The sequence below is a fragment of the Glycine soja genome, chromosome 4, assembly GCF_004193775.1.
Source record: "Glycine soja cultivar W05 chromosome 4, ASM419377v2, whole genome shotgun sequence".
Taxonomy (NCBI): Eukaryota; Viridiplantae; Streptophyta; class Magnoliopsida; order Fabales; family Fabaceae; genus Glycine; species Glycine soja.
The window spans coordinates 37,778,926-37,806,812 of record NC_041005.1 but is presented as its reverse complement, the minus strand read 5'-3'; the positions used below and the strand labels follow the sequence as shown (position 1 = coordinate 37,806,812).

The 27,887-nt window shown below is 36.4% G+C and overlaps 1 protein-coding gene across 3 annotated transcripts; it reads right to left on the bottom strand.

The window, feature by feature from the left end:
* Positions 1–88: 88 nt before the first annotated feature.
* Positions 89–21,952, bottom strand: LOC114409642 (serine protease SPPA, chloroplastic-like). Of its 3 annotated transcripts, XR_003666155.1 has the most exons (14): positions 21,365–21,952; positions 20,543–20,726; positions 20,312–20,449; positions 19,250–19,420; positions 19,070–19,173; positions 18,459–18,526; positions 10,194–10,360; positions 9,546–9,615; positions 7,023–7,177; positions 4,861–4,970; positions 2,119–2,224; positions 857–944; positions 619–762; positions 89–531 (listed from the first exon to the last, which is right to left on the bottom strand). XR_003666155.1 is itself a non-coding variant. In XM_028373166.1 (13 exons), exons 1-13 carry the CDS (start codon positions 21,788–21,790, stop codon positions 301–303), a joined length of 2,052 nt encoding a protein of 683 aa, XP_028228967.1. In that variant the 5' UTR covers positions 21,791–21,948; the 3' UTR covers positions 89–300. The 3 variants fall into 3 exon arrangements, 2 of the variants coding, with proteins under 2 accessions (XP_028228967.1, XP_028228968.1); XM_028373166.1 differs by lacking the exon at positions 4,861–4,970 and having other exon boundaries at positions 21,365–21,948; XM_028373167.1 differs by lacking the exons at positions 89–531; positions 619–762 and having other exon boundaries at positions 854–944.
* Between the last annotated feature and the right edge of the window lie 5,935 nt (positions 21,953–27,887).

Below are 27,887 nucleotides of genomic sequence, written 5' to 3'. Positions count from 1 at the left end.
TAAAAAAAAAGAAGAGTAACCTTAAATATTACGAGGATAGGAAGGGCTGTATGAGCATTATAGGAAAAATCAAAGACAAACACGCAGAGGACAAGAAATTCCGTCTGAGTTGATACGTAAAACAACGCTTTGAACTTTCCATCTTTACATCATGCATTTACAAGGGTTTTGAGGGAGACATTTGAAGAAACAGAACAAGATACAGAGGAAACCTTTCTCGTCTATTGCCCCTTGACACAACATATAGGAAAAACTATATGAATATAGTGAGACAAAATGATTAAAATGAACTATGGACAGCTATAGGGAACTGAGGATGTCTTTTATTATTGACAAAATAGGGTTGCCAAAAGGATATTCTTCCAATGTCTGAAACTTTATTCCATCCATCCGGGCTTGAACTCCATCAGAAAATGTCAAGCCCTGAAGCAGTTCCTTTGCCGTTCTGTCAGCTCCAACGAGGGAACTCCCTACGCCTAACAAAATCTCGGGTAGAGAAGGGCTGGCTCTAGAGATCTCCACAAGTGTAACCTGGCAAAACTCAAGCATAACCACCATGTTTTGTATCTATACTTGTACATGACATTCATATAACAAAAATAAAGGTTTCAAACCTACCTGTCTGTCTTGAGGTATATCAGCCTTCATTTTTGCTATGGCAATAGCTCGAGAAAGGCCACCAATAGCATCAACTAAACCACGCAAAGCTGCATCCTTACCAGTCCAAACCCTTCCCTGTGCAAACTCCTCCATCTTTTCTACCTAGTGACAGTATACTAGCTGTTAGCCTGTGAAAAAGATCTACCAGAAGGATGAACGAAAAGCATGGGATTAGCTTGTTAAATTTAAAACATACAGTCATTGATCTGGATGAAGCTGCCTTGTCTCGAAATTGTTTATAAGCATGCTGAGCAGATTTGGCAAATAGCTCTGCTTCATCTGGTCTGTACCAAAACAAGAAAATCGAAAAAAGTTTATATTTGTCTGTCTCGGAAGTGAAGCATGTAGTGTTCTCTGATATAATAGAAAAATAACAACCCTGTAATTCTGTAAAGCCCATGAATAAAAGATTTACAGGAAAGAAAAAATTGAAATCATAAATGGCAGCAGAAACTCTGCCTCCTTAGGTTATATGTTGTAGTGCCCAGATGGTAACAGATAGTGAGATTGTTCATTGTACAGTGGATTTTCCTTGCAATAATTGCTATCAAATATCAAGGAAATTTCAGGGATGCCTTGATCCTTCTTTTCAGAGATCATGGAAAGGGAACCCTACAATTGTTGCTACTGTCAAGTGTCAACTACATACATCAGTACACGGCAATCCATGCCAGATTTATCTAAAGTCTATCACAGTCAACTTCTTGGCGGAGTAAACATTCCTAATAATTGGTGACAAGAATTAAAAATATATTGAAGCCAAAATGGGGTCCAACTAATGCTACTCATGATATGGCCGTCTCCCCAACAAAAAGGGGGATTTTGGTGAATGCACAAAAAGCCAATTCAGGCTGGCTGAACTAGTTCAAAGTTTATAGAGATTTTGCACTTCCCAAGTGCAGGATTCGAATCATCCCTTCATTAGTAATCTTCCTCGGTGATCATCACTCCGAAAGGGAGATCCATAGAACCTAGAGACCTCAGTTAAGTAAGCCTCCATGCTGAAAAATCTTGAGTGAATAAGCTGGAGGCAATCCAATATGCCTTTTGGGTCCCAGGTATGTGACTGGCACACTGATTGGTAGAATTGAAGTAACCTATCCTCATTATCATTTTTTAATTCATCAAAAATAAAGGTAAGGAAGAAAAGCAAATAGCAAAACACTTGCAACTACGAACAATTGGACTACTATGAAGCCCCAGCCCATAAGTATAACTGAGTACACTGTACAGACTATTTTCAGGATATTAATGTTTTAAGATAACTTGTAGTGATTTTTTTCTTTAAATAATTTAAGATGGAAACTACTAAGAAAGTATATGTAACATCTTTGCTTCTTAATGATAGAGTGCTTAACTGTTGAGATATCAAATGGCACATTACACTCATACACTGCCTAATATTCTCTCCTTATCCACTAGAATCTCTAAACAAGGAAATGAAGAAACAATATTTACCTGAAAGGACGTTGCTCAGCAGCAAGGAGCTCAGCATATCTTCCCCTTGATATAATTTCTTTGTTAAAGCCGATCTTCTCGTACAGTTTCCCCAGGTTAAATTTTCCTACAAAAACAAATGTTACATAAATAGTATAAATAATTAACAGATTACAAAATTGAAGAACAATGTATTGAGCACTGGATGTTCATGATATTATAATTTATATCTTATCTCATTATTTCAGAGCTCAAATGAATAATTTGCTTTCAGCTACAATTTCCTTTGGTTGCATGTAATTATCATTCAAACAATAGCACAAATTGTTATATTTTTCTTCATTAAAACAGGTTCAAAATGCTATATTTTCATATGAATAATTAGTGAAATAAATGTAATTAGTATTGACATTCTAGTGTGCTTAAAGGCAAATTCATCAAACGAGTTATGTTACAAAAGCACTGAACAGAGATTTCCCTTAAAATTGTAAACAAATATTTTGTACTATGTACATTTCTAATGCTTCCTCTCCTTTTAATCAAAGTTTTTGAAGATAAATAGAGCAAAAAATTTCAATCAAAAGAAAATAGTTACAGGACCACAACAATGACTAAGACTATAACATCTAGTGATATCATATGCATTTGCCTATGGCAAGGGAGAAAAAAAGGATTAATAGTGTTTTTAGTCCCTATAAAATTATCAATTCTTGGTTTTTGCCTGACTTTTAAAACCACCACTTTTCGTTCTTGCATTTTCTAAATACCCAAACTTTCATCCTTCAGTCTAACTCTATTAGGTTACTGTATAGTTACTTAGAATAATGTTGTATATATATACAAGGATCCTATAATTCCTCATCTATTAAAGGAATGAAAACTACACAAATTACCTCAGCTGTAATAAAGCCTAAATTACAGCTAACATAATATTTGATTGCTTAATATTAGCTAATAGAATATTTGACATATCTTAAGACCCCACTCAAGTTGGTGCATGGATATCACACATTCCCAACTTGAATAGACTCATTAAACACTCTGTTTGACACTTCTGTGGTGAGAACATCAGCCAACTGCAATTCAGATCTTACAAAGGGAAAGGAAATTATTCCAGCTTCAAGCTTCTCTTTGATGAAATGTCTATCAATCTCCACATGCTTTGTTCAATCATGGACAGGATTGTGAACAATTGCTATGGCCGACATATTGTCACAGTACAAACTCATAGTTTCATTTGGTTTAAAACCCAAATCTGATAGTACATTTTTAACCCACAAAAGTTCACATACATCGAGTGTCATGCCTATGAATTCTGCTTCAGCACTAGATCTTGCTACTACGGTCTGTTTTTTATTCCTCCAAGTTACAAGATTTCCTCCTACAAAAGTAAAGTATCCAGAGGTAGATCTTCTATCATCTTTTGAACCTGCCTAATCTGCATCCGTGTACCCTTCTACCTTCAAGTTTCCATGATTTGAGAACAAAATTCCTTTTTCAGGAGTGGACTTCAAATATCTCAAAATTCTCTCGACTGCATCCATATGAAGCTTTTGTGGGTCATGCATAAATTGACTAACGACACTCACTGCATAGGTAATATATGGACGTGTATGGGACAAATAAATTAGTTTTCCTACCAGCCTTTGGTATCTCCCTCTGTCTATGCTTGCTGAATTTGAGCATTGAAAGAGTTTATGATTTTGTTCAATTGGTGTATCAACTGGTTTTCCTCCAAGCAGCCTAGTCTCCGATAGTAAGTCAAGAGTATATTTTCTTTGGCATAGAAAAATACCATGTTTTGATCTAGCTACTTCAATACCCAAAAAATATTTGAGGTTTCCAAGTTGTTCCATCCCAAATTCAGATGCAAAGTATTGTTGCAGACTAGAAATCTCATCTTGGTCATTTCCTGTAACAATCATGTCATCTACATATATAATCAAAGCTGTAATTTTTTCCTTTTCCTCTCTTCAAAAATAAGGTGTGATCAGAGTTACTTGTTCTATAGCCAAAAGCAAACCATGCTCTTGGGAATTGTTTTAATCCATATAGAACCTTCTTTAATTTGCAAACCTTCATTCCATTTGAATCTGTCATGCCGGGTGGGGAATCCATATAAATTTCTTCTAAAATTTCTCCATGTAGGAAAACATTTTTCACATCAAATTGTAGAAGAGGCCAATCTTGATTTGCCGCTAGCGACAAAAGTATTCTCACAATGTTGAGCTTGGCTACCGATGCGAACGTCTCTTGGTAATCTACACCATAAGACTGAGTGTAACCTTTAGCCACAAGTCATGCTTTATACCTCTCAATAGTTCCATCAGCTTTGTGTTTGAATGTAAATACCCATTTGCAGCCCACAGTTTTCTTCCCTCTTGATAAGGACACAAGATCCTAAGTGTTGTTTTTTTCTAAAGTTGCCATCTCATCAACCATTGCTTCGGTCCATCTAGGATCTGCCAAAGCTTCCCGTATATTACTAGGAATAGAAATTGAAGATAATTGAGATACAAATGATGCATATGATTGGGATAACTTGTGATATGACACATATTTACTAATGGGATATTTAACTTTGGCTTGGAGGTCTGGTTCATATTTAGCTGGAGGTTGACCACGATTAGAGCGGGGTGGAAGACTATATTGGACAATAGTAGACTCAGTATTTGGAATGCTAGTGGTCTCACACAGACAAGGATCAATTTCATGATCGGTTTCATCTAGATTAGTATTATCAGAGATAGGATCAAAAGGTACCTCTGAAGAGTTAAGCCGAACCTGTGGAGAAGATTGAGCCAATTGGTTATGATCAGAAGACACTGTATTATCCAAAAAAGAATTGTCCATCTTTGGGATTGGCTCACTTCCTGTAGAATGATCCTCAAATGATAATTTATTTTCACTATATAATTTTATATCTGAGATATCAAACATAATAATATCATGATTATGCACTTCACTTTCATTTCCTCCCTGAAGTGTAGAATCAACATAAAAAAAATCATGCTCATTAAATGTCACATCCATAGAGATATAAAATTTCTTTGATGGTGGATGGTAAGCACGATAACCTTTTTGAGTTGATCCATACCCAACAAAACCACATTTGATAGCTCGTTCTTCAAGATTTGTACGTTGATGTAGGTGTAAGTGAACAAATATAACACATCCAAAAACATGAGGTGGTAAATAAATCATGGAAGGAAGGATACAATGATTAGACAACACATCTAGAGGCCCTCTAAAGTTAAGCACACTAGAAGGGGTTCGATTATTCATATAAACTACATATCTCATAGTCTCACCCCATAAATGAGATGGTACATTACCATCTATCAAAAGTGATCTTGTCACCTCTAATATATGTCTATTTTTTCTCTCAGTCACTCCATTTTGTTGTGGTGAATAAGGACATGTGGTTTGATTCAAGATTCCATTAGAGTTCATGAACTCTATTAATTCAGTCTTAAAATATCCCCCTCCATTGTCTGATCTAATGACCTTAATATATGCGTTAAATTGTGTAGCTATCATCTGATGAAAGGAACGAAACGCATCACACACATCACTTTTATGTTTAAGCAAATACACCCAGGTTACCCGAGTACAATCATCAACAAAACTGATAAACCATTTTTTTTCATTATGCATAGATTGTGGGGCAGGGCCCCAAACATCTGTGTGAATTAATGAAAAAGAAATATCAGTTTTTTTATTGCTTAAAGGAAACACAGCATGATGACTTTTTGCCTTTACACAAGTTTCACAAAGAAAATCAGAAATATTACATTTATGAAATAGCGATGGAAAATTTATCTTTTTAGATAACCAAAATAGGGATGTCCCAATCATCTATGCCATAACCATATTTCCTTTTTGTTTTTATCTTGTATGTGTTCATTCGCAAGACAAGCCAATGTTCCTTTATGGGTTTGTTGTGAGAATTTTCCAGATAATACAGTCCTTCACTCTCTCTACCACTGGCAATCTTCTCCTTGGAATGGATGGTTTGAAGAAGACAATGGATTGGATAAAACGAGACAACACAAGAATGTGATTTGGTTAATTTGCTAACAGAGAGAAGATTGCAGTTTAATGTAGGAACAAATAAAACATCAGGAATCGATAAGGAGGGTGAGAGGCATACAGTACCTACACCTTCAATAGGTGATGAGACCCCATTGGCATTAATAATAAAAGTTTTAGAACATTTAGGAGAAAAACTAATAAATTTATGAGGATCACAAGTCATATGATCAGTAGCACCTGAATCAATTATCCACTCACTACTCCATGGCTCTTGGAAGTAGCGTCTACCTTGGTATTTGGAGATAGCCATGGAGTTACTCACTGTCAAGCATAAACTGATTGATTTTTATCAAAAGGAGCCATTAGAAATATTCAAAGAAATAAAGAAGCACCGATTCCTATATTGGAGAGGATGTCGGTGTTCGGTTCTGATACCATGTCAGAAAGTGGATTTTTCATGAGCTTAGTTCAATCCTACAAAACCGGCTTGTAAGATGAGGATTACTCCTCACTTATATAGTTTATCTCAGCACTATCTTTATTCGATGTGGGACTTCAACATGTCCCATCACCATACAAAATCCATGTATTCCTTGACTAGGATGCCTGTTAGAAAGATCAGCAAGCAACTATACAGCAACTTAACAAAGTTAGACTGAGGGACAAAAATTTGGGTATTTATAAATTGTAGGGACTGAAAACGGGAGTTTTAAAAGTAAGGAAAAATCAAATAATTGGCAATTTTACATGAACGGAGATGATAACTGCTGTTTCAAATATTCCATTATGTGCATAGAGTTTTTCAATAATTTTCTATTTTTAACTTCAGTTAAATAATTATATCTTTCTGCCTTTATTTCACTTACTAAAACAATAAAACACTGTTTCACCTGTTACCACTCCAATTGAACCAGTTAAGGTAAGACTTTCTGCAACAATAACATCAGCTCCCATTGCCATGTAGTACCCTCCACTTGCTGCCACATCAGACATTGAAGCAATGACTGGTTTTGAAGCAGCCAAAAGCCGGATTTCTCTCCACATCCTGCAGATCATGACACCATATAATGATTAGGATTCTTGGCATCATAATATGATCACCTAAACATGCAAATCAACAGAAAACTTAGCAAAACTATCATCATGACAACAATTGGAGATGTATTTGAAATTGAAGTAGACCATTACATAAAGGATATGATTAACTCCTACCCAATCTAAAATTGTTGTCATTGAATAAAAAATTATTTAATCAAGATTTTAAATATCTACACATACAATAGCTGAAATTGGACTGCATGGAAGAGAAAGTGCTACATAGTCTTTTTTGAAAACCAATTCTAGAGGACTGTTTAAGCTACTGCTCAGCAAGTATACTGTTGCGTTGCTTGAGCTTGCACCGCCTATTTTTATGCAAATAAATGCAAGAAATTGCTGGTGTTAGCTTTTTCCTTGGCAAAAAATTCTTGCCACCACCAGCCCTTCTTAGTCTTACGTTTGGCATTTTTAATATCATTATATTGTTAAATTTTGCTTATAAAAGGTGATCACTTGGATAGTTATTAGAATCCTATGATTCACGGTTCAAATCCTTCAATTCAATAAAATTCAGTCACCTATCGGTTCTTATCATAAGATGAATCTCAAATGACTTTGTATCTTATGATACATAAATGAATTTATACAATTTCGTATTGTCGATACGAATCACACAAATCAACAATTTCTTTTCTCTTTTCTTTCAATAATTCTCATGTGTGAAATATACATTTAGGATATGATTGATATGCTTTGATTGTGTAGCTAAAATAAGGGATTTCCTTATTTACTCTTCATTATTACGTTTCCCTTATTATGTATCCATTCTTATTATAAATAAAGGTATTGTGTGTGGTAATAACACACAATACAGTAAATCACTCTTCTTATATGGTATCAAAACCTATCCTAGACCCATTAAATGGACCACCCAACGTGTCATCCACGCACCAAGCCCAATGATGTTAGGTGTGAATGGGTGTATTGGGAAAAATCCAATTCCCACATCGGCTAGAGATAAGGTAAAAAAAAAATATATAAATAAAAAGCTAACTCATAGGATGAGGATTGTCTTTTACTTATATATTCCTTTTTGGCCTTATCTCTTAGCCGATGTGAGACTTGGGTTTTTCCCAATACACCCCGTCTAACCCAACACTATTGGGCTTGGTGCGTGGATGACATGGTGGGTGGCCCGTTTAATGGATCTAGAATAGGCTCTGATACCATATAGAGTTTGTATAGAAACTATGAGTATCTTGGATGACCACACAAAGCCTTTATTTATAATGAGCTATTAGAATCAACATTGATTACATAGGATCAATCTAACAATGAGAGTAATAAGGAATAAATTCCTAATTGGTATCTAATAATAAATAAGAGAATATTATGTAATCTAACATCATGAAAGAAATTGAAAAGTCATATATGTTTAAAACTTTAAACTGTAAAATGAAATGGGATTAAAGGAGCACTTTTGAGCTTATCCTATTTGATTATTCTACTACTTTATTTTTCATACACTCTATTTGGCAGTTTTGCTATTTCATTTCTATTCTACTAAAGTAGAGGCTTCACAAACTCAAATATAACCAGTAATTTTGTATTGAGATGTATGGTTAAGTTGTTTTATCCATTTCTAGGCTAAAATTATCACATTGAATGCTATATATCATCTATATATGATACATTTGAAGTTTTTCGTTGTCTCCAAATCTTACAATTCAATACAAATAATGGTTCATGATTCAAAATTTAGCTTGGTGATTAATGATTTGAATCTCATTTTGATAACCATATTGTATCAATTTTGCTTATGAAAGGCCATCACCTGTACGAGTGTAAGTTAAGTGAATAAAAATAATCAGTATTATTATGATCCAACAGATATATGCTACAATTATCATCAACAACAACAAAAAAAATCAATTAAGAATACAGGAGTATACTTACTCGGTCGACTTTTCTTTTTGCTTAAACTGATCTGTAAAGGCTAAACTCGAGTTAATAGTTAGTTAGTTATCTGTTAGGACAGCTGTTTGACAGCTGTCACTAACTAACTCAGGCTAGTTAACTGTTACAGTTGTTTAACTGTCTATATATACTGAGGTGTAATCATCTTTCTGTTGGGTTGAATACAATCAACAATTTCACCTCACTATAGTTTTCTGAAATTCTCTCAGATTCTTTCAAAGAATAAATCAATGCAGTACAGGTCTCACACTGTATTATGCCATGGTACAAATCAAATCTAGATCAATACAATCAATAATTTCAAACCAATGCAAAGAAAATCAACAATTTCTAATTAAATAACTAAATAACAGTTTTGAACATATAATTAACAAAGGGGAAATTTTACCAGAACTTACAAATCAGAAGCAAGAGCATCACCTCCAGGACTGTCAATTCTGATGATAGCAGCCTTAAATTTTTTTGATTCTGAGGGGAAAGAACACTGATGAGGGAATTAAAATAATGAATAATAACACTGTCAAAGGTTGCATTTTTTTGGCAAACAGCATAATTGATGGACACTAAAAACCACAAGTATGCTTATGTTTATGCTCCTAAAAGTAAATAGGTTAGTTATGTTGCTGTCGCATATGCAAGTTACTAAACTGAACAGAACTAACCCCTCTACTTCCTGGAACACATGAACAAAGGTTCAGCAAGTCATATGTTTCTTGCAACTTGGTTTCCATAATCTATTTATTCTTAGTTCTTACATTTGTCAACTTATACTATAGTATTGGGAAGAAAAACCAAACTTCTAAAGCCATTTTTGGAAGTGAAAGTTTCAAAAGACGTGTAATTTCTTGGTTTCCTTCTTATTGATTATAGGGACATCAGTGATTAATATTTACTCAACTAAAACAAAGTTATATATGAAGTATTAACAACTGTTTCCATAATCAATATGTATAGCTTGATAATATTCCGTTGAATAAGTGTCAATTTTAATCAGCCTCCTCCATTGAAATTTAAAAGGGAAACTTGTAACTTGTAAGGTTGAGTACCTCTGACAGTGCGAATCTTCTCAATGAACTTCTCTGCAATGATCCCTGAGCTAGAGACACTGAATTGACTCTCTACACGACTAATACTCCCCGATGCTCGGATAATGGCTATAAGTTCTTTACCACCTGGTATTCCAACAGTCCATTTCCTAACTCTAGAGTATTTCCTGTATTTAATTGATGCAAGAAAATATTTTTATATCATCAATATGAATTATTTGGTATATTTTATTTATCTAAAGGAGCATCCGCTTGCAACAAAAGTAGGTAAGAAAAAGGAAGCAACAGTATGTCACATGAAAACTGAACTTTACATACATGCATGTTTGGGAAAGATTAATTCTGGGGAAATAATAACTTTTTTTTTTTTTTTTGCTTTTAAAAGCTCCCTCCAGAAACTACAAATAATGAATTGACTATTTCTCCAAAATAAGTTATTCCAAAAAAGCATAAGCCACAGAAAGATCCAGGAACAAACACATGTTTGGGAAGGGTTAATTCTGGAAAATAATCACTTTTTTTTGGAGAAGCTACAAATAATAAAATGACTATTTCTCCCAAATAAGTTAATCCATAAAAGCATAAGCCAAAGAAAGATCCAGGACCAAACAAGCAGGGACTGAATAAAAATAGATATTTCAAATGAAAATTTTTAAAATATTATACGTTTATTAAAGTTGTCTCCAACTTTTATAAAATTAATTCTAGATTTTGTTTCTGAAGTTTAATACTAAAGGCATGTTTGGGTAAACAACTTAATAAGCACATGAGAGCTTACAACATGAGAGTTTATTAACATTTTTTATTGTGAAGATTACAAAACTAAGCTAAAAAGATCTTATTTTGATATACTTCTTTGTGTAGCTGGTAACAAAAAGCTAAAAAGAGCTTATAGAAAGATCACGAGTTACTTTTATAGGACCAATTTTTCTTTTATAGAGACAGTTTATTACAGATTAAAAAACAAAAGTAATTTTGATGTAAAACAATCTAGTGGTTATACTTTATAGAGATTTTAAAAAAGCATGAGCTAGTTTATGTTTGTTTACAATCATAACAATAACTTTTCTTAAAAGAAGCAGCTAATTTTATGAGAAGCAATTCAAAATGGTTTCTGAATTTAATTAGATTTTATATTCTTTTCAGCTTTTGATTATTTTGAAAAGCTGAAACAAACACATCAAAAACTAACAAAGTGATTATTTTACGAAAAAAATTTGTAACAAATGGACCCATAATCTCATAGAATCTCTTCCAAATGCCCCCCTAAAACTAATCAATATACTATTACAGTGTATTTATATCAAACTCTGTTTTAAAACTATACACGTGTATTGGATGTGCTAGTAATCAACAGGAAAACTGTGTTACATTTGACATAGTTTATTATAGAATAAAATCTTGCATGAAAATTCCAAAATAGAAATAGCCAGTGAACTAAGCATCATTACATATTAGAACACTATAGAGTTGCAACAACATAATTCGAAAGACGGTATAATGAATAGCGCTGGCACCATGCCAAACATATATTTACTGAACCAAGAAAGTCAAATACATGACACCAACTTATCATCAATTAATAACTTTTTTTTTTTTGAACGGCCAAAATTATAATATATTAATTTGAAAATAAAAGATACATAGTACCAGAGGTACTACAACAAATCACAGGAGGTAGTGTCTCCTGAGTCAAACAGCAATAAACAGTATCTAACATCCCAACAAAAACAATACAACCCATCCCAACATGACAAACATTACTTAAAAGCTACAGTCATGGCTGAGGACCATTGGTGAAAAGGAACAGTAAAATCCTTTTCCCACCCCCTCATCCAGGACCAAGAGAGGAAAATTGTATTATCCACCAGCTTGGAGATGACAAAAGGCTGATTGTTGAAGATAATGTCGTTTCTAAGCTTCCATATTGATGTTGTAGCTGCTATCCACCCGATTTTCCACCTTCTGTTAGTGTCTTTCAATCCTGACATGGAATAGTGCTGGATGAAATTATCCATAGGCCTCCAATGGAGCACTCTAGGTTCCTTTACCCATGAGCTGAATTCCCACCATAGAGGCATAACTTTATGACACAGGAAGAATAAGTGGGAGGCAGATTCAGCTTTGCTCTGACAAAAAGGGCACAAATCATTTTCAATGGTAACATGCCTCCTAATTAAATTATCCTTAGTGGGCAATCTGTCCCATAGAAGTCTCCAAGCAAAGACTAAGGCTCTAGGAGGGATTTTGATGTTCCATAGGTGATGGAAACCAAGACATTGATCTTCATGAAGGTGATCAGCTTTAATATAAAGATAGGCAGAATTAGTAGAGAAAATTCCTTTAGGGTCAGCTCCCCACAACCATGAGTCTTTCAAAACTGCAGACGGCCTAATTGCAGCAGTTTGATCAATAAACTCTGAGGCTCTTCCCATTTCATTATCAAACAGATTTCGCCTCCAAGAAAAGCTCCATTCCCACCCAGATTCTCAGAAGGATCCCATGGTTGCCACTGTCTGAAATTTCTGAGATGAGAGTTGGTATAATTCCGGGAACTTATCTTTTAGCTTTATCCCTCTTTCCACCCAAGAATCCTCCCAAAAAAGAATTTGATCACCCCTACCCAGCTTCCAAATGAATTGTCTGGACACATCTGCCATACTGCTGTGATTAATTGTAGACCTCAAATCAGACCACCAGAATGAGAAGTGCTTCCTTGTGGGCCCCTCATCTAATCCTCTCCATCCCCTGTATTTTGAAATTAAAATTCTATTCCACAATTGGTCTGGATGGTGAAACTTCATCCATTTCCATTTGATTAAGAGAGCTTTGTTAAAAGCTGTAATGTCTTTAACTCCCAATCCTCCCCTTTCTTTAGCTGCACACACTTGACTCCAAGCCACCCAAGCTATCTTCTTCCCTTCTTGGTTACCACCCCAAAGAAACTTTCTTTGGATGGAGATGAGCTTGTTAGTCACTGCTGAAGGAGCCCTGAAAAAAGACATGTAAAACAATGGCAGAGCTGTTAAGACAGCATTAATTAGGGTGATTCTACCAGCCATGGATATGCTCCTCTGCCTCCATTTGTTCAGTCTAGCCTCAAATTTGTTGATAATAGGTTCCCACACCACCTTCCTTCTCGGGTTGACACCTATAGGCAGCCCTAGGTAGCAGAAAGGAAGCTGCAGTGGACCACAATTCAAGAGATCAGCAGCACATCTGATCCACTGATCAGATTGACCAATTGCTCCCAGTTGACTCTTGGCAAAATTGATTCTCAGGCCAGAAGCTATTTCAAAGCTTCTAAGGATAGCCTTGATAACACTAACATTATCCATAGAAGCTTCCCCAAAAAAGATGGTGTCATCCGCAAACTGGAGCATATTCACTGGGACCTTATTCTTCCCTACCAAAAAGCTCTGAAATAAGTTTCTAGAGACTGCTTCCCTCATCAAACCTGTTAACCCTTCAGCAGCCAAGACAAATAATAAAGGGGCTAAGGGATCCCCTTGTCTCAAACCTCTTTGAGGCTTAAATTCCTCAGTCGGACTTCCATTTACAAGGATGGATATTGAAGCTGATGAAAGGCAGCCTTTAACCCAACCAATCCACCTTTCATGGAACCCCATTCTCCTCATCATATAAAATAGGAATTGCCAGGACACAGAGTCATAAGCTTTTTCAAAGTCCACTTTAAACACTAAACAAGATTTCTTTTGCCTCCTAGCCTCCTCAACAACCTCACTAGCAATCAAGACTCCATGTAGCAGCTGTCGACCCTTAACAAATGCTGACTGTCTTTCATCAACAAGATGATCCAGAACCTTACTTAGCCTATTAGATAGGATTTTGGCAATAATCTTGTAAACACATCCTATGAGAGATATAGGTCTGAAGTGACTAATAGTTTGAGGATCCTTGATCTTAGGAATAAGAGCAATGAATGAAGAATTGAGGCCCTTAGGAAAAGCAGCATTCACATGAAATTCTGCTAGAAATCTTAAGAAATCAGGTTTCAGCTCTTTCCAAAACTGCTTGATAAATCTAAAATTCAGCCCATCAGGCCCTGGGCTTTTGTCATTGCCACAAGCCCACACAGCAGAATATATCTCCTCCTCTTTAAATGGCTCCACCATCAAATCCCTCTGAATTGGGTCCAGGACATTAAAAGCAACTCCATTTAAGTTGGGTCTAAGCAAATGAGGCTCAGAAAATCTGCTCTGAAAATGATGCATTACTTCAGCCTTAATCCTGCTAGGGTTTTCTACCCAAGAACCTTCAATCAGCAGACCCCTCATAGCATTTTTCCTTCTGCTGTAATTAATGGTTCTGTGAAAAAATGCTGTATTGTTGTCTCCCTCTTTAATCCACTTGCTTCTAGATTTCTGTCTTACAAAAGACTCATGAATAGTTGCCTTCTCCCAAAGCTCAGCTTGAGTCTTCTTGAGTTCCTGGATTTGCTGATCAGTGGGTTGTGCTGATAGAGAATTTTCCAGATCATTTAGCTTTTGCTGAAACTGCTTAACTTTATTACCCATGTCTCCAAAGTTATCTTTGCTCCAGTTTTTCAGCCTTTGCTTGAGGTTCTGCAGTTTACATTTCAGCACATATCCACCCCACCCAGTAGGCTGAGCTTCAGACCAGCAATCCCTCACAACCTTGTAAAATTCGTTGTTCATTAACCAACCATCATACACCTTAAAAGGCTTAGGGCCCCAATCAATGCATTTAGATTGCATAAATATAGGACAGTGATCAGAATAATTTCTTTGAAGGATAAATTGAGAAGTGTCATGCCACTTAGCTAACCAAGCATCAGAGACCAGCACCCTATCCAATTTGCTTCTACAGGTTCCATTTGGCCTAAACCATGTAAACTGCTTGCCCACACAGGGGATATCATCAACCTCCATGTCATGTAGCCAATCATTGAATTCAGTTATCAGATTAGAGTCTGAATTACTATGATTGCTACCCATTCTCTCAGAGGGATGTCTAATACAATTAAAATCCCCTACAAGACACCAATACTCCACCTGAGATTGAAGCTTCCTTGTGCTCAAAGACTGCCATAGCTGTCTCTTACCTTCTAAATCACATGGGGCATAAATATTAGCCACAACCACTCTCTGCATCTCAGCCATCCAAACCCCTTCCAGCAGAATCAAACCCTTTTCTGATAGTCTAAAATCAACCTTGAAATTGTTATTATTCCAAATGCATAACATCCCCCCAACAGTGTTCACAGCTGGATACCATTCCCAAGCAAAATCTGGGTGTCCCCACAAGGCTTGAACAGCTGCCTTATCAAGAGAATCCCTCTTAGTTTCCTGCAAACAAAGAAGATCCACCTTATGCTTCCCAACCAAGTTCCTGATAGAGGCCCATTTAATACCTCTACCCAACCCTCTAATGTTATAGGATAGGATATTCATCTATGAGTTTTCCTATTGCCCAACTCCATAGCTTCCTTTCGATCTCTGGATTCCATGTTAGCATAGTGTTTAATGAATTCAGAGTGGTCTGTTTCAGCCTCCATGCCTAATCTTTTTCCAACATCCCATAGTTGGTGGGCCTCCTCCATCACCTCTGTGCTACTTTTGATCTTGCTTTTTAACTTGTTATTTGGCTCAAGCTGGCTCGGGTTGTGTGTTTTAACGCAATTATGAATGATAGTCTCCCTGTCGTCGTCTGCTTTTTGTAGTTGGGGTTACTTTTCCACAAATTGCATGTTGCTGGGTTTATTCAGGGGGTATTTTTGTCTAACATAGACTCTAGAGTATTTATCTGGTGTCTGTAGAGGGGGTTGGGCTGTAGGGCAATCTATTTTCTTATTGCACCTCCCAGGCAACAGTAATGGGCCCAAGCTATGACTGGGCCCAACACCTGTAGTTAACTGTTTGGGACACAATTCCGATTGGGGTTGAAGGCACCTTATTTCTCCCTCTGCTTCCCCATTATAATTACCTTCAGAGCTCACTTTATCACCTTCATTCAAATTTTTTCCTTCTTTAATGTTTTCTTTTAGAGCAGCAGTCTGAGCCATATTGCAGGCTACCATTTTCGTGAAGTCCTTCTGGGTATCCGTTACTGCCCTGCTAGGTTCAAGGTCAACCTTTGCCAAATCAGGGTCAAAACTCTGTTTATCGGTGCTTTCTGCCTCGTCCCGATGGGTATCACGATATTGGGTATTGCCCATTGGGCCACGGCAATACCCATCAGCCTCTTCCCCTGACCAACGGTTAATGCCAAAACCCGTCTTAGTGGATAACTCCGGCGAGAAGGAAAAGTTAGTCTCCTTATCATCGTCGTCGGCACCGCCAAAGTCTCCTCCGTCGTCCGAGGTTATCTCCTCCGACCACTCGTCGGACGGAGACAATCCGTTCCGCTTCATCCCTCCGTGTGTCCCTATCTCCTCCACGAGCCACACCCGGTATTCGAACTCACCCACTCGAACAGCAACCTCGCTCCTTATGGATGGCGGGAGAGGTGCCCTCACCAGCATCCAAGCAGTCAAGCCTTCTTCGGTCCTCTGTGTCGTCATCCAGCTCGATGACGTCGCCAATGAAGGAGACAGCTTTCTTGAAGTGTTCGACTTCCCAAACCTCTAACGGAAAGCCCCATGCTTGAAGCCAAGCCACCCTGTTGTTAGACCGACACCCCGGTTTCCATTTCTCCAACGCGTAGAAGAGTGAGTTGCCATCCTCTTTCTCCGTTTGGATGATGAGTTGGGCTTTGTCATCCGATAACCCCGAGAGGAGAATCATGTCATCTCCAAGAAATCTGGTACGAACATTGTACCCCAATTCCCAGGCGACACGATCCTCTATGGTGTCTACTGCCATAACCTCCTTTAGCTTCCCCACCCATGCATCCTTACACCAGAGTCCCGTTCCTGCAGACGGGGTAAGCGTTATAGTAGGTACGACAGCTGCGTTGCTCGTCGTATGTCCTGAAAGCTTCCCATTAGACACCACTTCCACGTACGATCTCCGGTAGGGATCGATAGGGGCATCGCAGAGTTTAGAAGTGGTGCTAGTGCTGTTTCTTCCCATAACAGTATTTTGCTGCGTCCCATCAGTCCGAGCTGTCCTCGTGAACCTAGGTAAGTTGACAAACAGTTTGTGTTCATTGATGAAAGTATTGTCCAACTTCACCTCCAACCCTCTTGCATCCAAGACTCCCTTGAAACGCACAAAACCATATCTTCTACCTTCCCTATTGCGCCTTTTTGCTATATAGACTTCCCTCACATCACCCCATTTTTTAAAATGCTTCCACAGTATCTCTTCATCAGCTTCCTCAGGAAAATGGGTAAAGTATGACGTAATGTCATCCTTGTCCCTCCAGTTCATATAGTAACGTGTATGTTGCCCCCTTACCACTTGGTTCTGCGTCTGATTGTCAACCTTCAGGATCTTCTTCATATCTTTCGCGGTCTTTTTACTAACCACCTTTGTCCATGCTCCTTCTTCATCACCAGCATTGTCCCGCCTGCAGTTGTTGAAGTGCATCCCGATAACTGGCTTTTCCTTTCGACCCATGCTTTGCCACCTTCTTGTCCATCTTCTATTTGGTGTAGGAGAGGCTCTGCCTCTGGTCCTATCACCATCGCTCTCCCTCGTTCTCTCAATTTCGCAACCTCTCCCTCTCCCTCTTACATGCTCTGTGTGTCTACCTCACTCTGTATCTCCCTCTCTCTCGAGAACTCTCTCTCTCACTCACATTCTGTCTCCCTCTCTCACGAGACCTCTCTCTCTCTCTCTTTCTCTCTCTCCATCCCTCATCTCGCCTAACTTTCTGGATGTGATTATGGTGGAGGGGAGAAGGAGCAGAAGGAACTGGGTGCCTGCCGAGTGTGTTGTTATCAATTAGTAACTTAGTAACTTAATGTCTGGTAGCATCCCCTTTGAAGCAAAGATGTGCAGGGAAACCTAGGGTTCTAGAATAATCCTCAAATTAGGGTGAAAAAGAAAAGAAATGGCCATTGATATGAATGATTCTATTAATGGGAAATTTGATTTGAACTTATTTGATCATAGAAAATATTACAGCCCTTGAATAGTCTAAATTTCTAATGTTGAAAGTAAAGTGATGATTGGGAATGAAACTTGTAAGAGGCAGAAGGTGTTCTTTATGAGACCATGGAATGGAATGAGAAATTCCCTAGTAAGATATTTCTAAAGCTAACTTCGAGCCAGTTCAAATAAATAGTATAAACCACGGTACATTCTCAAAAGCATAATAGCATATAGAAATTGCTACCTGTAATCCACCATACGCAGATCTTTATCTGATTTCACTCCAAGTCTCTCCTTCAACATGGCAGTAATCTGCAAAACATTTAATGTTTCTTATCCTTTTAACCGTCTTTGCTTGAGATGTATTCACATCCTTCAAAACATTTATTAACCAGTGTTAATTATCAATATATATGAATACAACCAACAGTGAATACAATATAATCCACAATTCTGACACGAAGAAGCAATAAAACCAACAAACTTTTAGTGAAAAGAACAAAAACTCTTTATATTCAGGATTTTTTCCATTAAAAAATACCCACCACAAATCATTAGATGAGATTCCATCTAAATATTATTCTATTGATAATTATAAAGATGACAAACTACATGCACAAATAGTCTTTCATATAACCTGATGGTTGGTCACAGTTGAAATAGATAGTGATCCTAGGTGAACTTTACCAACAACATTAAATTACAAGTTCTAATCCATAAGTCTGCCACTATGAGGGGGGCTTTAACTAAACACCACCCCTAGCCAAGGCTTAGACTCACACCTATGCCTATGAGTTTAGCAATCAAAGATCAAATTGGTTGTTCATGTAACGGCACTGGGGAATAACTATGTACCTCATCATCATAGTTTATATTTGATATGAGTCCCTCTTCTTTCAGCTTGTCTACTTGATAAACACCTTCATTTATGAAGTTCTCAATATCTTCTCTTGTTTTTCCTGTATTAAACTTGCAGAAGTTCAGAAGTTAATATAATGGTTCAAGATTCAATGAAAACATCAAATGCCAATGTACCTTTGGCAGAAGAGACTTTATCCAGCCAATTTGTATAGATATTATCAAGTAACGTGGTCAGCATCTCACAATTTTCTTCAGACATGGTTCTTCGAGCTAGTTGATCTCCTGCACTTTTGTATTTTCCAATCCTTTCCACTTGTGGTTCAATTCCTATGTTATCTAAAACGCCTGAAAACAAGTAATAAAATGATGTCAAACACAAGTTTAGGCTTATTTATAGCCATCATAGAATTTAAATATTTAAAATGATTTATTAATATTCAATAATTTCCTGACATGCATCTGCAGCATGTGCATGACAGTACAGAACATTTTTCCAGAACCAAAAAAAGTTTAGAGACATTGAGCATTATAATAGTATGTGGGAAATTAACATAGCACGACTTTCATACTTCTATTAATGTAATACAAAGCATATCCATACCTGACTATAATTCAGGTTATCATAGTAAGACTTATTGTACCAAATTCTGTACGAACTTCATAGAAAAGGAAATATACCTAGTAAGTCCCTTTCTAGAATCTATGCGCATAATACACACAAAAATGGTTTTCTAAGGGAACTGCTAATAGGAGGACCTTTTAGGAGGTTTGAAATCTCCCCCACCTCCAACTATGCCCATCTCTCACTTGCCCAAAAAGTAAATATCCAATTGGCCCTCCAAACATATATCTGAATTGTTCTCCTTTTATCAGACACATATTAAATAGCATCAATTTTGTCCTTTAAAGGATCAATTAGATTTCAGTGAAATGACCAATTTAATGGCAAAGATATTACAAAAGGATGAAACTAGTGACATTAATCAGGATTGAAGAAACAATATGATGTCACTAATAAATGCAGAACCAGTATTATGTTGCATGATCTTTGAAGGACGAAATTGGAGTCTTGTGCAGTTATACACACACATACATACACACCCATGGCTATACATATACACACACGCACACATGTAGGGCATGCTGTAAGGAAACAGAAAAAATAAATCAAGGACAATCACTATAAGTCAAATTTGTAAAAATGCAAGGAAAAGAAAACTAGAAAAATCATCTTACCTTTGAGGAATGAGGCTTGAACAGTCAATCCAAACAAAGAAAAGTAAGCACTGGGTGGGGCATATATCTCTTCACATGCAGATGCAAGATAATACTCTTTCTCTTGGCATAAAGGAACATAAGCCAAAACAAATTTTCCTACAAGCATAATCAACTATCAAAGAATGCCATTCAAAATCCCGATTCCTCTTCGTTCCATACAAAAGTTGCAACACAAGTCCAGAGCATTACCTGATTTTTTGAAATCCAATATATGCCTTCGAATTTCTTCTACTTTACCCCACCCGCAATTTAAACTATCAATATGAAGATAGATCCCAGAAATACGAGGATCATACGCTGCTTTCAAAAAATTCTCACAAATTTGAGGCAGAGAAAGTCCTGGAGAGAACCTACTCTTCACTTGATCAGATATCTGAACATGGGAAACAACACAACATTTAGAATTCAAACATATCACTTTAGAAAAATGTGTGAATATATTCGCTACTGTCAGAACTAATTTAGTTTTTCTGCATAAATAATTACAAAATTATTACCTTACCTTTTTTTATTTCTGCTCCATCTCCCAAACTTTTGTGTATAAAAAAAATTCGAATAAACCATCAATTTAGTCTCGAATTGTCAATTTATATAGGTAGTCCCTAAAATATTAGAAACCACGCTGCATAGTTCCTTCAGTATTGAAGATTTCTTCAAATTAGTCACGTTGGTAAAATATATCAACTTAGCAACTAAATTGGTGGATTCAATAACTACTAATATAATTTCATTAGTTTAAGAACTATAAGGTGATACTTCGAAGACTAAATTGATGGTTTACTCAAAAAAAAAAAAAAAAAAGAGTTCAATGCCTTTGCAGTTTTATACCATCATCCAATCACAAATTGTCGTTTGAAAACTTTCTACAAATGCGAAGACTGTGTTACACTGTGAGTGCATAACCTTTTTCTAAAAAAATTAAAATAATCCAAAGACTAATACAATTGCTTGGTTATTTTTTCTTCCTATGGGATGAAAAAGGAGGGTGAGAAAGAAGAGAGAGAAAGTAACCTGGCCACGAAGCTTCATTGTGAGGACGCTGCCCTTTTGGACACGCTCCCAAGGGAACGCGACTAGCATCTTGAGCTTGACGAGGAAGCTTCTCCATCCGGTAACCGGTTCGAAGTCAAACTGGCCGCTCGGATAATCCTCGTCGGCAATCCTACTTCCACTCCGGTTGTCAACGCCCTCTTCATTTTCCTTTACTTCTTCTTTTTCTTCGCTATTGGCATCGGAGGAGGAATCGAAAGCGCGAAGGGGAAGGTCTCTTGTTCTACGCACGAGGGAGCGGAAGGAAGTGGGAGAGTGGTGGAGACGAGAGAGAAGAGAAAGGGAGAATCGGCATTGGAATTGAAGGGCAGAAGCCGAAGATGAAGTGTTGAAGCGGTGAATGGAGGTGGTGAGGGGAGGAGTGGGTAGAAGCAGCAGCTTCGACATTTCTCAGGGAGGATGAATGAGTGTGGCAGGAAAGGAATGAAATGGGAAGGAAAGGGAAGTGGAGGAAGTGGAGGAAGCGGATGATACGACGAGGTTCACCTTCCTCCACGTCGTCGTTTACTGTCAGCCTGCCATTTCATTTCATTTATTATCTATCTCATCCGGAACGGGGATTCTTTAAGCCTTCGGGGAAATTTTGGTATGGAACAAATTTTTAGTTAAGTTTACAAAAAGAAAAAAAAAAAAAAACAAGAAGTTTCATGAACTAAAATAAGTTTTATATAGAAATGTTCAGAATTTATTATTGGAAAATTTTTAATATATTTTTCGTTTTCACAAAATTGTCACTTTTTTCTAGGGTATAATTTGGATAAATTTGAATTTACGATGATGATTTTTTTACATCAATCATACGTATAATTGATGTAAAAAACATTACACCGCGATTTTAATATTCAAACTTTATCTCTGACCTAAAAATGACACATTTCAATTTTATAAGGATAAAAAAACATACTAAAAATTCTACATGAATGAATTATGAACATTTTCATATTTATGAGAAAACAAACATATTTTAGCCTTTCTTATAGTCATAGGTAAAAATCTAATAAGTAAAATAGTCAAATTTGTCTCCAAAACTGTGATGCAATGACAAATTGTCTTTGAAAGGTGAAAAATATAAATTTAGTCTCTAAACGTGCAAAAAACATGACAAATTAATTCTGTCATTAAATTTTGAGATCATTTTATCATTAAGTTGTAATGTTCAACAACTAATTTAACAATAAGTTGTATTTTTTGAGGACCAATTTAACATTAAGTTGCAAAGTTTAGGAATCAATTTGTCATTAAATTATTTTTGGAACTAAGTTGTTGCACTTTTTGTATATTCAATGACTAAATTTGAGTTTTTAATATTTCAGGAACAAATTTTTTATTGCCTCATACCTTCAACAATGAATTTGATTATTTATCCAAATTTAACTTTTTTGAGTTAATTTTGTTTACTAGGGGAAAAATATCACATTACTTTTATTGTATTATTTAATGTGATAAATAATTAAAATAACTGTTAAAAATAATCCCTAAATCTTTGATTCTAAAAAACTTATATATAAATATTAAATATTTTCAAGAATATTTATGACTAACTGAATAAATGTTATTCATACTTAAGAATCATGATTAACATGATTCCATGATTTCCAACAATCATGATTCTTGGGAATGAAAAAATATTCCCTCTAGTAAACACTCCCTTAGGTTAGTTTTTTAATTCATAGGAATCAAAGATATGTACCGAAATTTATAATAATTCACACATTCTACTTAATCAAATGAACTAGATCAAAGTTATTGTTTTAGAGCATATGTGATATGTGTCTTATTTTAGTTATTTTTGGGATTAGAATATTAGCACTTATCTTTTGATTTTAATAATTTTCTTATAAACTTCCCTTAATTCTAGTTATTTTATATATTGTACATTTATAAATATTTTTGTTTAAATATGGAAGATTCATCCATACATTTCTTATGCTTTGATGGTTGTTTGTTGAATTCAGAAATCAAGTCAACATGAAGAGCAAAAGGGTCATTTTTGAAGAATTTCATAGTGTCACTCTCCCAGGCTAGCAATCGCCTTGCTTAGGCTAATAAGGTTACTTCACCTTGAAGGAACCAACTCTCACCTGGGTGAGTATAACTCGCTTGAGTGAGTTGGTTTGGCACCTCTTGGACCATTTTATTTAAAAGTCATGCAAAAGAAGAAGAACAAAATGTGGAGTGCAAAAACCAAAGGAAGAAACACAAACAAAGAGAGAAGAGAGAGAAAAGTGGAGCTAGAGCTATAGAGAAGTGACTGTGAATTGCATCCTTCATCATTTCTTCTGTTGATTTTGTGCTCTACACAATGATCGATCGGCTAATTTCTCTAAAAGATTGGATGTAATTTTCATACCCTTATGTATCTTTTTTTATATTATATATATATATATATATATGAATCTTTTCTACTCATTATTGGTGATTTCATTATGTTTGTAATGCTTGATTCTATTTAATTACTAGTTTCATGAAATTGGATTTTAAGTTTGACTGGAAAGTACTCTTAGAATTTGAATTGAATGAATTTTCTCTTTACATTACATTGCTAGGAATAAAACATAACGTTTTGATTGCAAATAACACGAGATTATGATTGCAATGTTAGGATATTTATTTCATATGCAAGGAATCAATATTCAGTAAATATTCTTAGGATTCTCGAATGCGATGGATCGGTTTGGAGTGATTTAATGTGTGCATCAGTTATGTTAGAAAATGATTCATATTTATTAATATTATTTGGATACTAGGATATGAATGATGAAATCCAATCCTACGTTTTTCTTGAATTGATTAAGTTCATTTTACTTGTTTTGGTAATTTTATGTATTTCCGACGCACTAATTTTGTTATTTCCATTAAACGCATCAGATTTCAATTAAATTTGTTGTACATAACTATTGAACTGTTTACTTTTATCTGGAGAAGCTGAGTAACTCAAGTCCTTATGGAGACGATCTCTTTTATAAAATTTGTCACCTACGACGACATTGGTACGCTTGTCAATAGTCTAACAAGTTTATGTTGTTGTTGTCGGGGACTTTAATCGCTCACTCAGTTCTTTCGAATTTAATTTTTTAGTTTAATAGGCCATTTTCTTTACTTTAGTTATTTTATTTTGATTTTGTATAAATTTTCTCGTTATATTTTATTTTCGCTAACCTAGGTGTTTACAGATTATTGTAGTTTGTTCTTTTTCCTTTATGCAAGGTAAAAGTTTATGCAAATAAATTTCTATTTGACCTGGAAATTGCCAAGGTAGAAGAAGAACAGAAAGAAAGAGAAACAAGCAACCATTAAGCCACCGGGTGAATCTTCTTCTATTGATTCTCCTTCACTAGAAAAGCCACTTGTAATTGACATTATGGCTGATAGAGGAGAAGGAAATAGACCACCAAGGAGGACTCATGTTGACTATGCTTATCAACAAGGACCAAAGCATTACAACAACATAGTCATTCCTTCTTTCAGCAACAAGGTTGTGGAGTTGAAGCCAACATTGCTCAATCTGATTGGTTCACACCTTTTTGCTGGAATGGATCATGAGGATCCATACACACATTTGTCTACCTTCATGGAGCTATGCAGTACAATGGGAGCTTCTGACGAAGATGTTGAAGTTGTCTACCTCAGAGCTTTCCCATTCTCCTTGGCAGGTAAAGCGAAGACATGGCTCCAATCACATCCAAACAAAAGTCTCAACACTTGGGAAGAAGTGGAGAAAAAAATTCATTGTGAGATTCTTTCCTTCATTTAGATTCATTAGTGCAAAATCAACCATTGCTTCTTTACTGCGGAGGTGCCCAAACCATAGTTTTGATATTGTTGCACAACTACATATTTTCTATAGTGGTTTGAGACCTCAAACAAAGATGATTCTCGATGCCTCAACTGGGGGTACTTTGATGTCCAAGATCCCTGAGGAAGCAATTGTAATCATTGACTCCATAGCAACTAATGATTATCATAGTCACCATGATTGGGCTCTAGTTCAAAGGAAAGGCATAATGGAGCTAGATACTTAGAATGCAATTCTAGCTTAGAATAAACTCTTGACTCAGCAAATAGAAGCATTAACAAAACAGATAGGCCAACTTCTTCAACAATTTCAGCAAAGTGGATCACAAAAAATGCACCAAGCTAATTAAGTTCAACAAGTTCTAAGATGTGATTTCTATAGTGGTGACCATCAGAATGACCACTGTTCAGCACCTGGTGATTGCCAATAGGAAGAGGAGGCCCATTATTTGCAGAATCAAAAGTAGACCTCAATAGAACTTTCAAGGAAATTACCAAGGCTACGGAGGTGGCTCAGGTTCAAATCATCCTTATGGTTAGAGGCAGCAAAATAATAATGCACATTCTGGCCCACTAACTCTTTTGCAAGTCCTTCTAACAAATTTTATGCAGATCCTTCAACTAGGGGTCCACCACCACAACAACAACAAGCTTAGCCTAATAAAATGTCAAAAATAGAAGATACTTTAACTCAATTTATGAAAATGTCCATCACAAACTAGAAGAACACTGATGCTTCCATTAAAAATCTTGAAGTTCAGGTTGGACAGCTTGCAAAACATTTGCCTGAGCATGGAAGTGGATCTTTTTCAACAAACACACCGGTTAACCTAAAGGAACAATGCAAAGCAATTACAACAAGGAGGGGGACTGTGGTTGGTTTGAAGGATGGTGTTGAGAAAAAGAAAAATGAAGGAGTTGTAGAAAAAATGATGAAAAGGAAGAAGTTGAAAAAGAAAAAAATGAAGTGGTGACTAATGAAGAACTAAAGAGAAAGTGGTAAGTGAAGAGGAAAAACAGAAATCAAGAAACAAGTAACTAACAAAGTGATGGAAGCTTGCTTGTGGAGCTTCTATGGAGGCTGGATCTTTGAGCTTCAATGAGGTCCTTCAATGGTGATTTTACACCATGGAGATGCAGCGGAAGACAGGAATAGAGGTGAGAGGAGGCGCCATCCATTAAGGAATAAGCCATGGAAGAAGGAGCTTCACCACCAAGATGACCCTTGGATAAGAAGCTAGGAGATGATGCTTCAATGGAGGAAAAGAAAGAGAGAAGGGGAGAGCACGAAATTGAAGGAATAAAAGAGGGAGAGAAGTGGAACTTTGAAGTGTGTCTCATAAGACTTTCATTCATCAAAGTTACAACAAGTGTTACACATGCTTCTATTTATAGACTAGGTAGCTTCCTTGAGAAGCTTTCTTGAGAAAACTTCCTTGAGAAGCTTCTTTGAGAAAACTTCCTTGAGAAGCTAGAGCTTAGCTACACACACCCCTCTAATAACTAAGTTCACCTCCTTGAGAAGCTTTCTTGAGAAGATTCCTAAAGAAGCTAGAGCTTAGCTACACACACCCTTTATAATAGCTAAGCTCACCCCCATGCCAAAATACATGAAAATATATAAAAAAAAGTCCCTATTACAAAGACTACTCAAAATGCCCTGAAATACAAGGCTAAAACCCTATACTACTAGAATGGCCAAAATACAAGGCCCAAAAGAAGGAAAAACCAATTCTAACATTTACAAAGAAGAATGGATCCAACCTTGACCCATGGGCTAAAAAATCTACCCTAAGGTTCATGAGAACCCTAGGGCCTTCTTTAGTAGCTCTAGTTGAAGCCTCTTGGAGTCTTCTATCCAATACCCTTTGGGGGGTAGGATTGCATCATCCCCTCCACCTTGGAAAGGATTTGACCTCAAATCCCGAGGTTCTTCATACTCTAGGCTCCTTCCCTCGAAACCTGTAAAAAAAACATATGTATTAGTGGTGTTGGGTATGTTAGAGTAGGGTAAGGTGTGAAAACCTCTTTCATGGACATCTTCCCATGAGGAAACATGGTTCCTCACCAACTCAATGAGTGGTGCTACAAGTATAGAAAAATATGGGACAAACCTTTTGTAAAAGTTTGTTAAGTCATGGAAGCCCCAGATTTCCCTTATACTTGGTGGAGGGGGCCAATCAGGAATGACCTTTATTCTCTTTGGGTCTGTGGGAACCCCATGATCACTATTTAAAAAATTAAGGAAAGTAATGCAATAAAGTGTACGTTTTTTTGTATTTTTATGTTGATTATTCCTACAAAAAAATACGACAAACCTAAGGTGTCCCATATGAGCACCTAAGTTTGTAATAAAACCAAAAATAAGAACAAACCTACCTAATGAGTCCCTATGTACATCAATCATGAAGACGTTGGGTGCATGACTGATTTTACAAAAGAGGGTTGCAACACTCAACACATTCATCATATCACTTATTGTAGGGATTTGGTGCCTAATAATATCTATTTTGGGCACCAACAAAGCACAAGGATTTAAGCTCTTATGAACCAAACCCTCATCCAACAACTCCTTTACTTGAGAAATAACCTCAAGCCCAAGAGGTGTGGTAGTGCTAACAAGTGTCTTTTTACAAAAGAGAAAATGTGGAGGTTGTCTAAGAGGGAAAGTTTCTTTAATGTTTGTCTT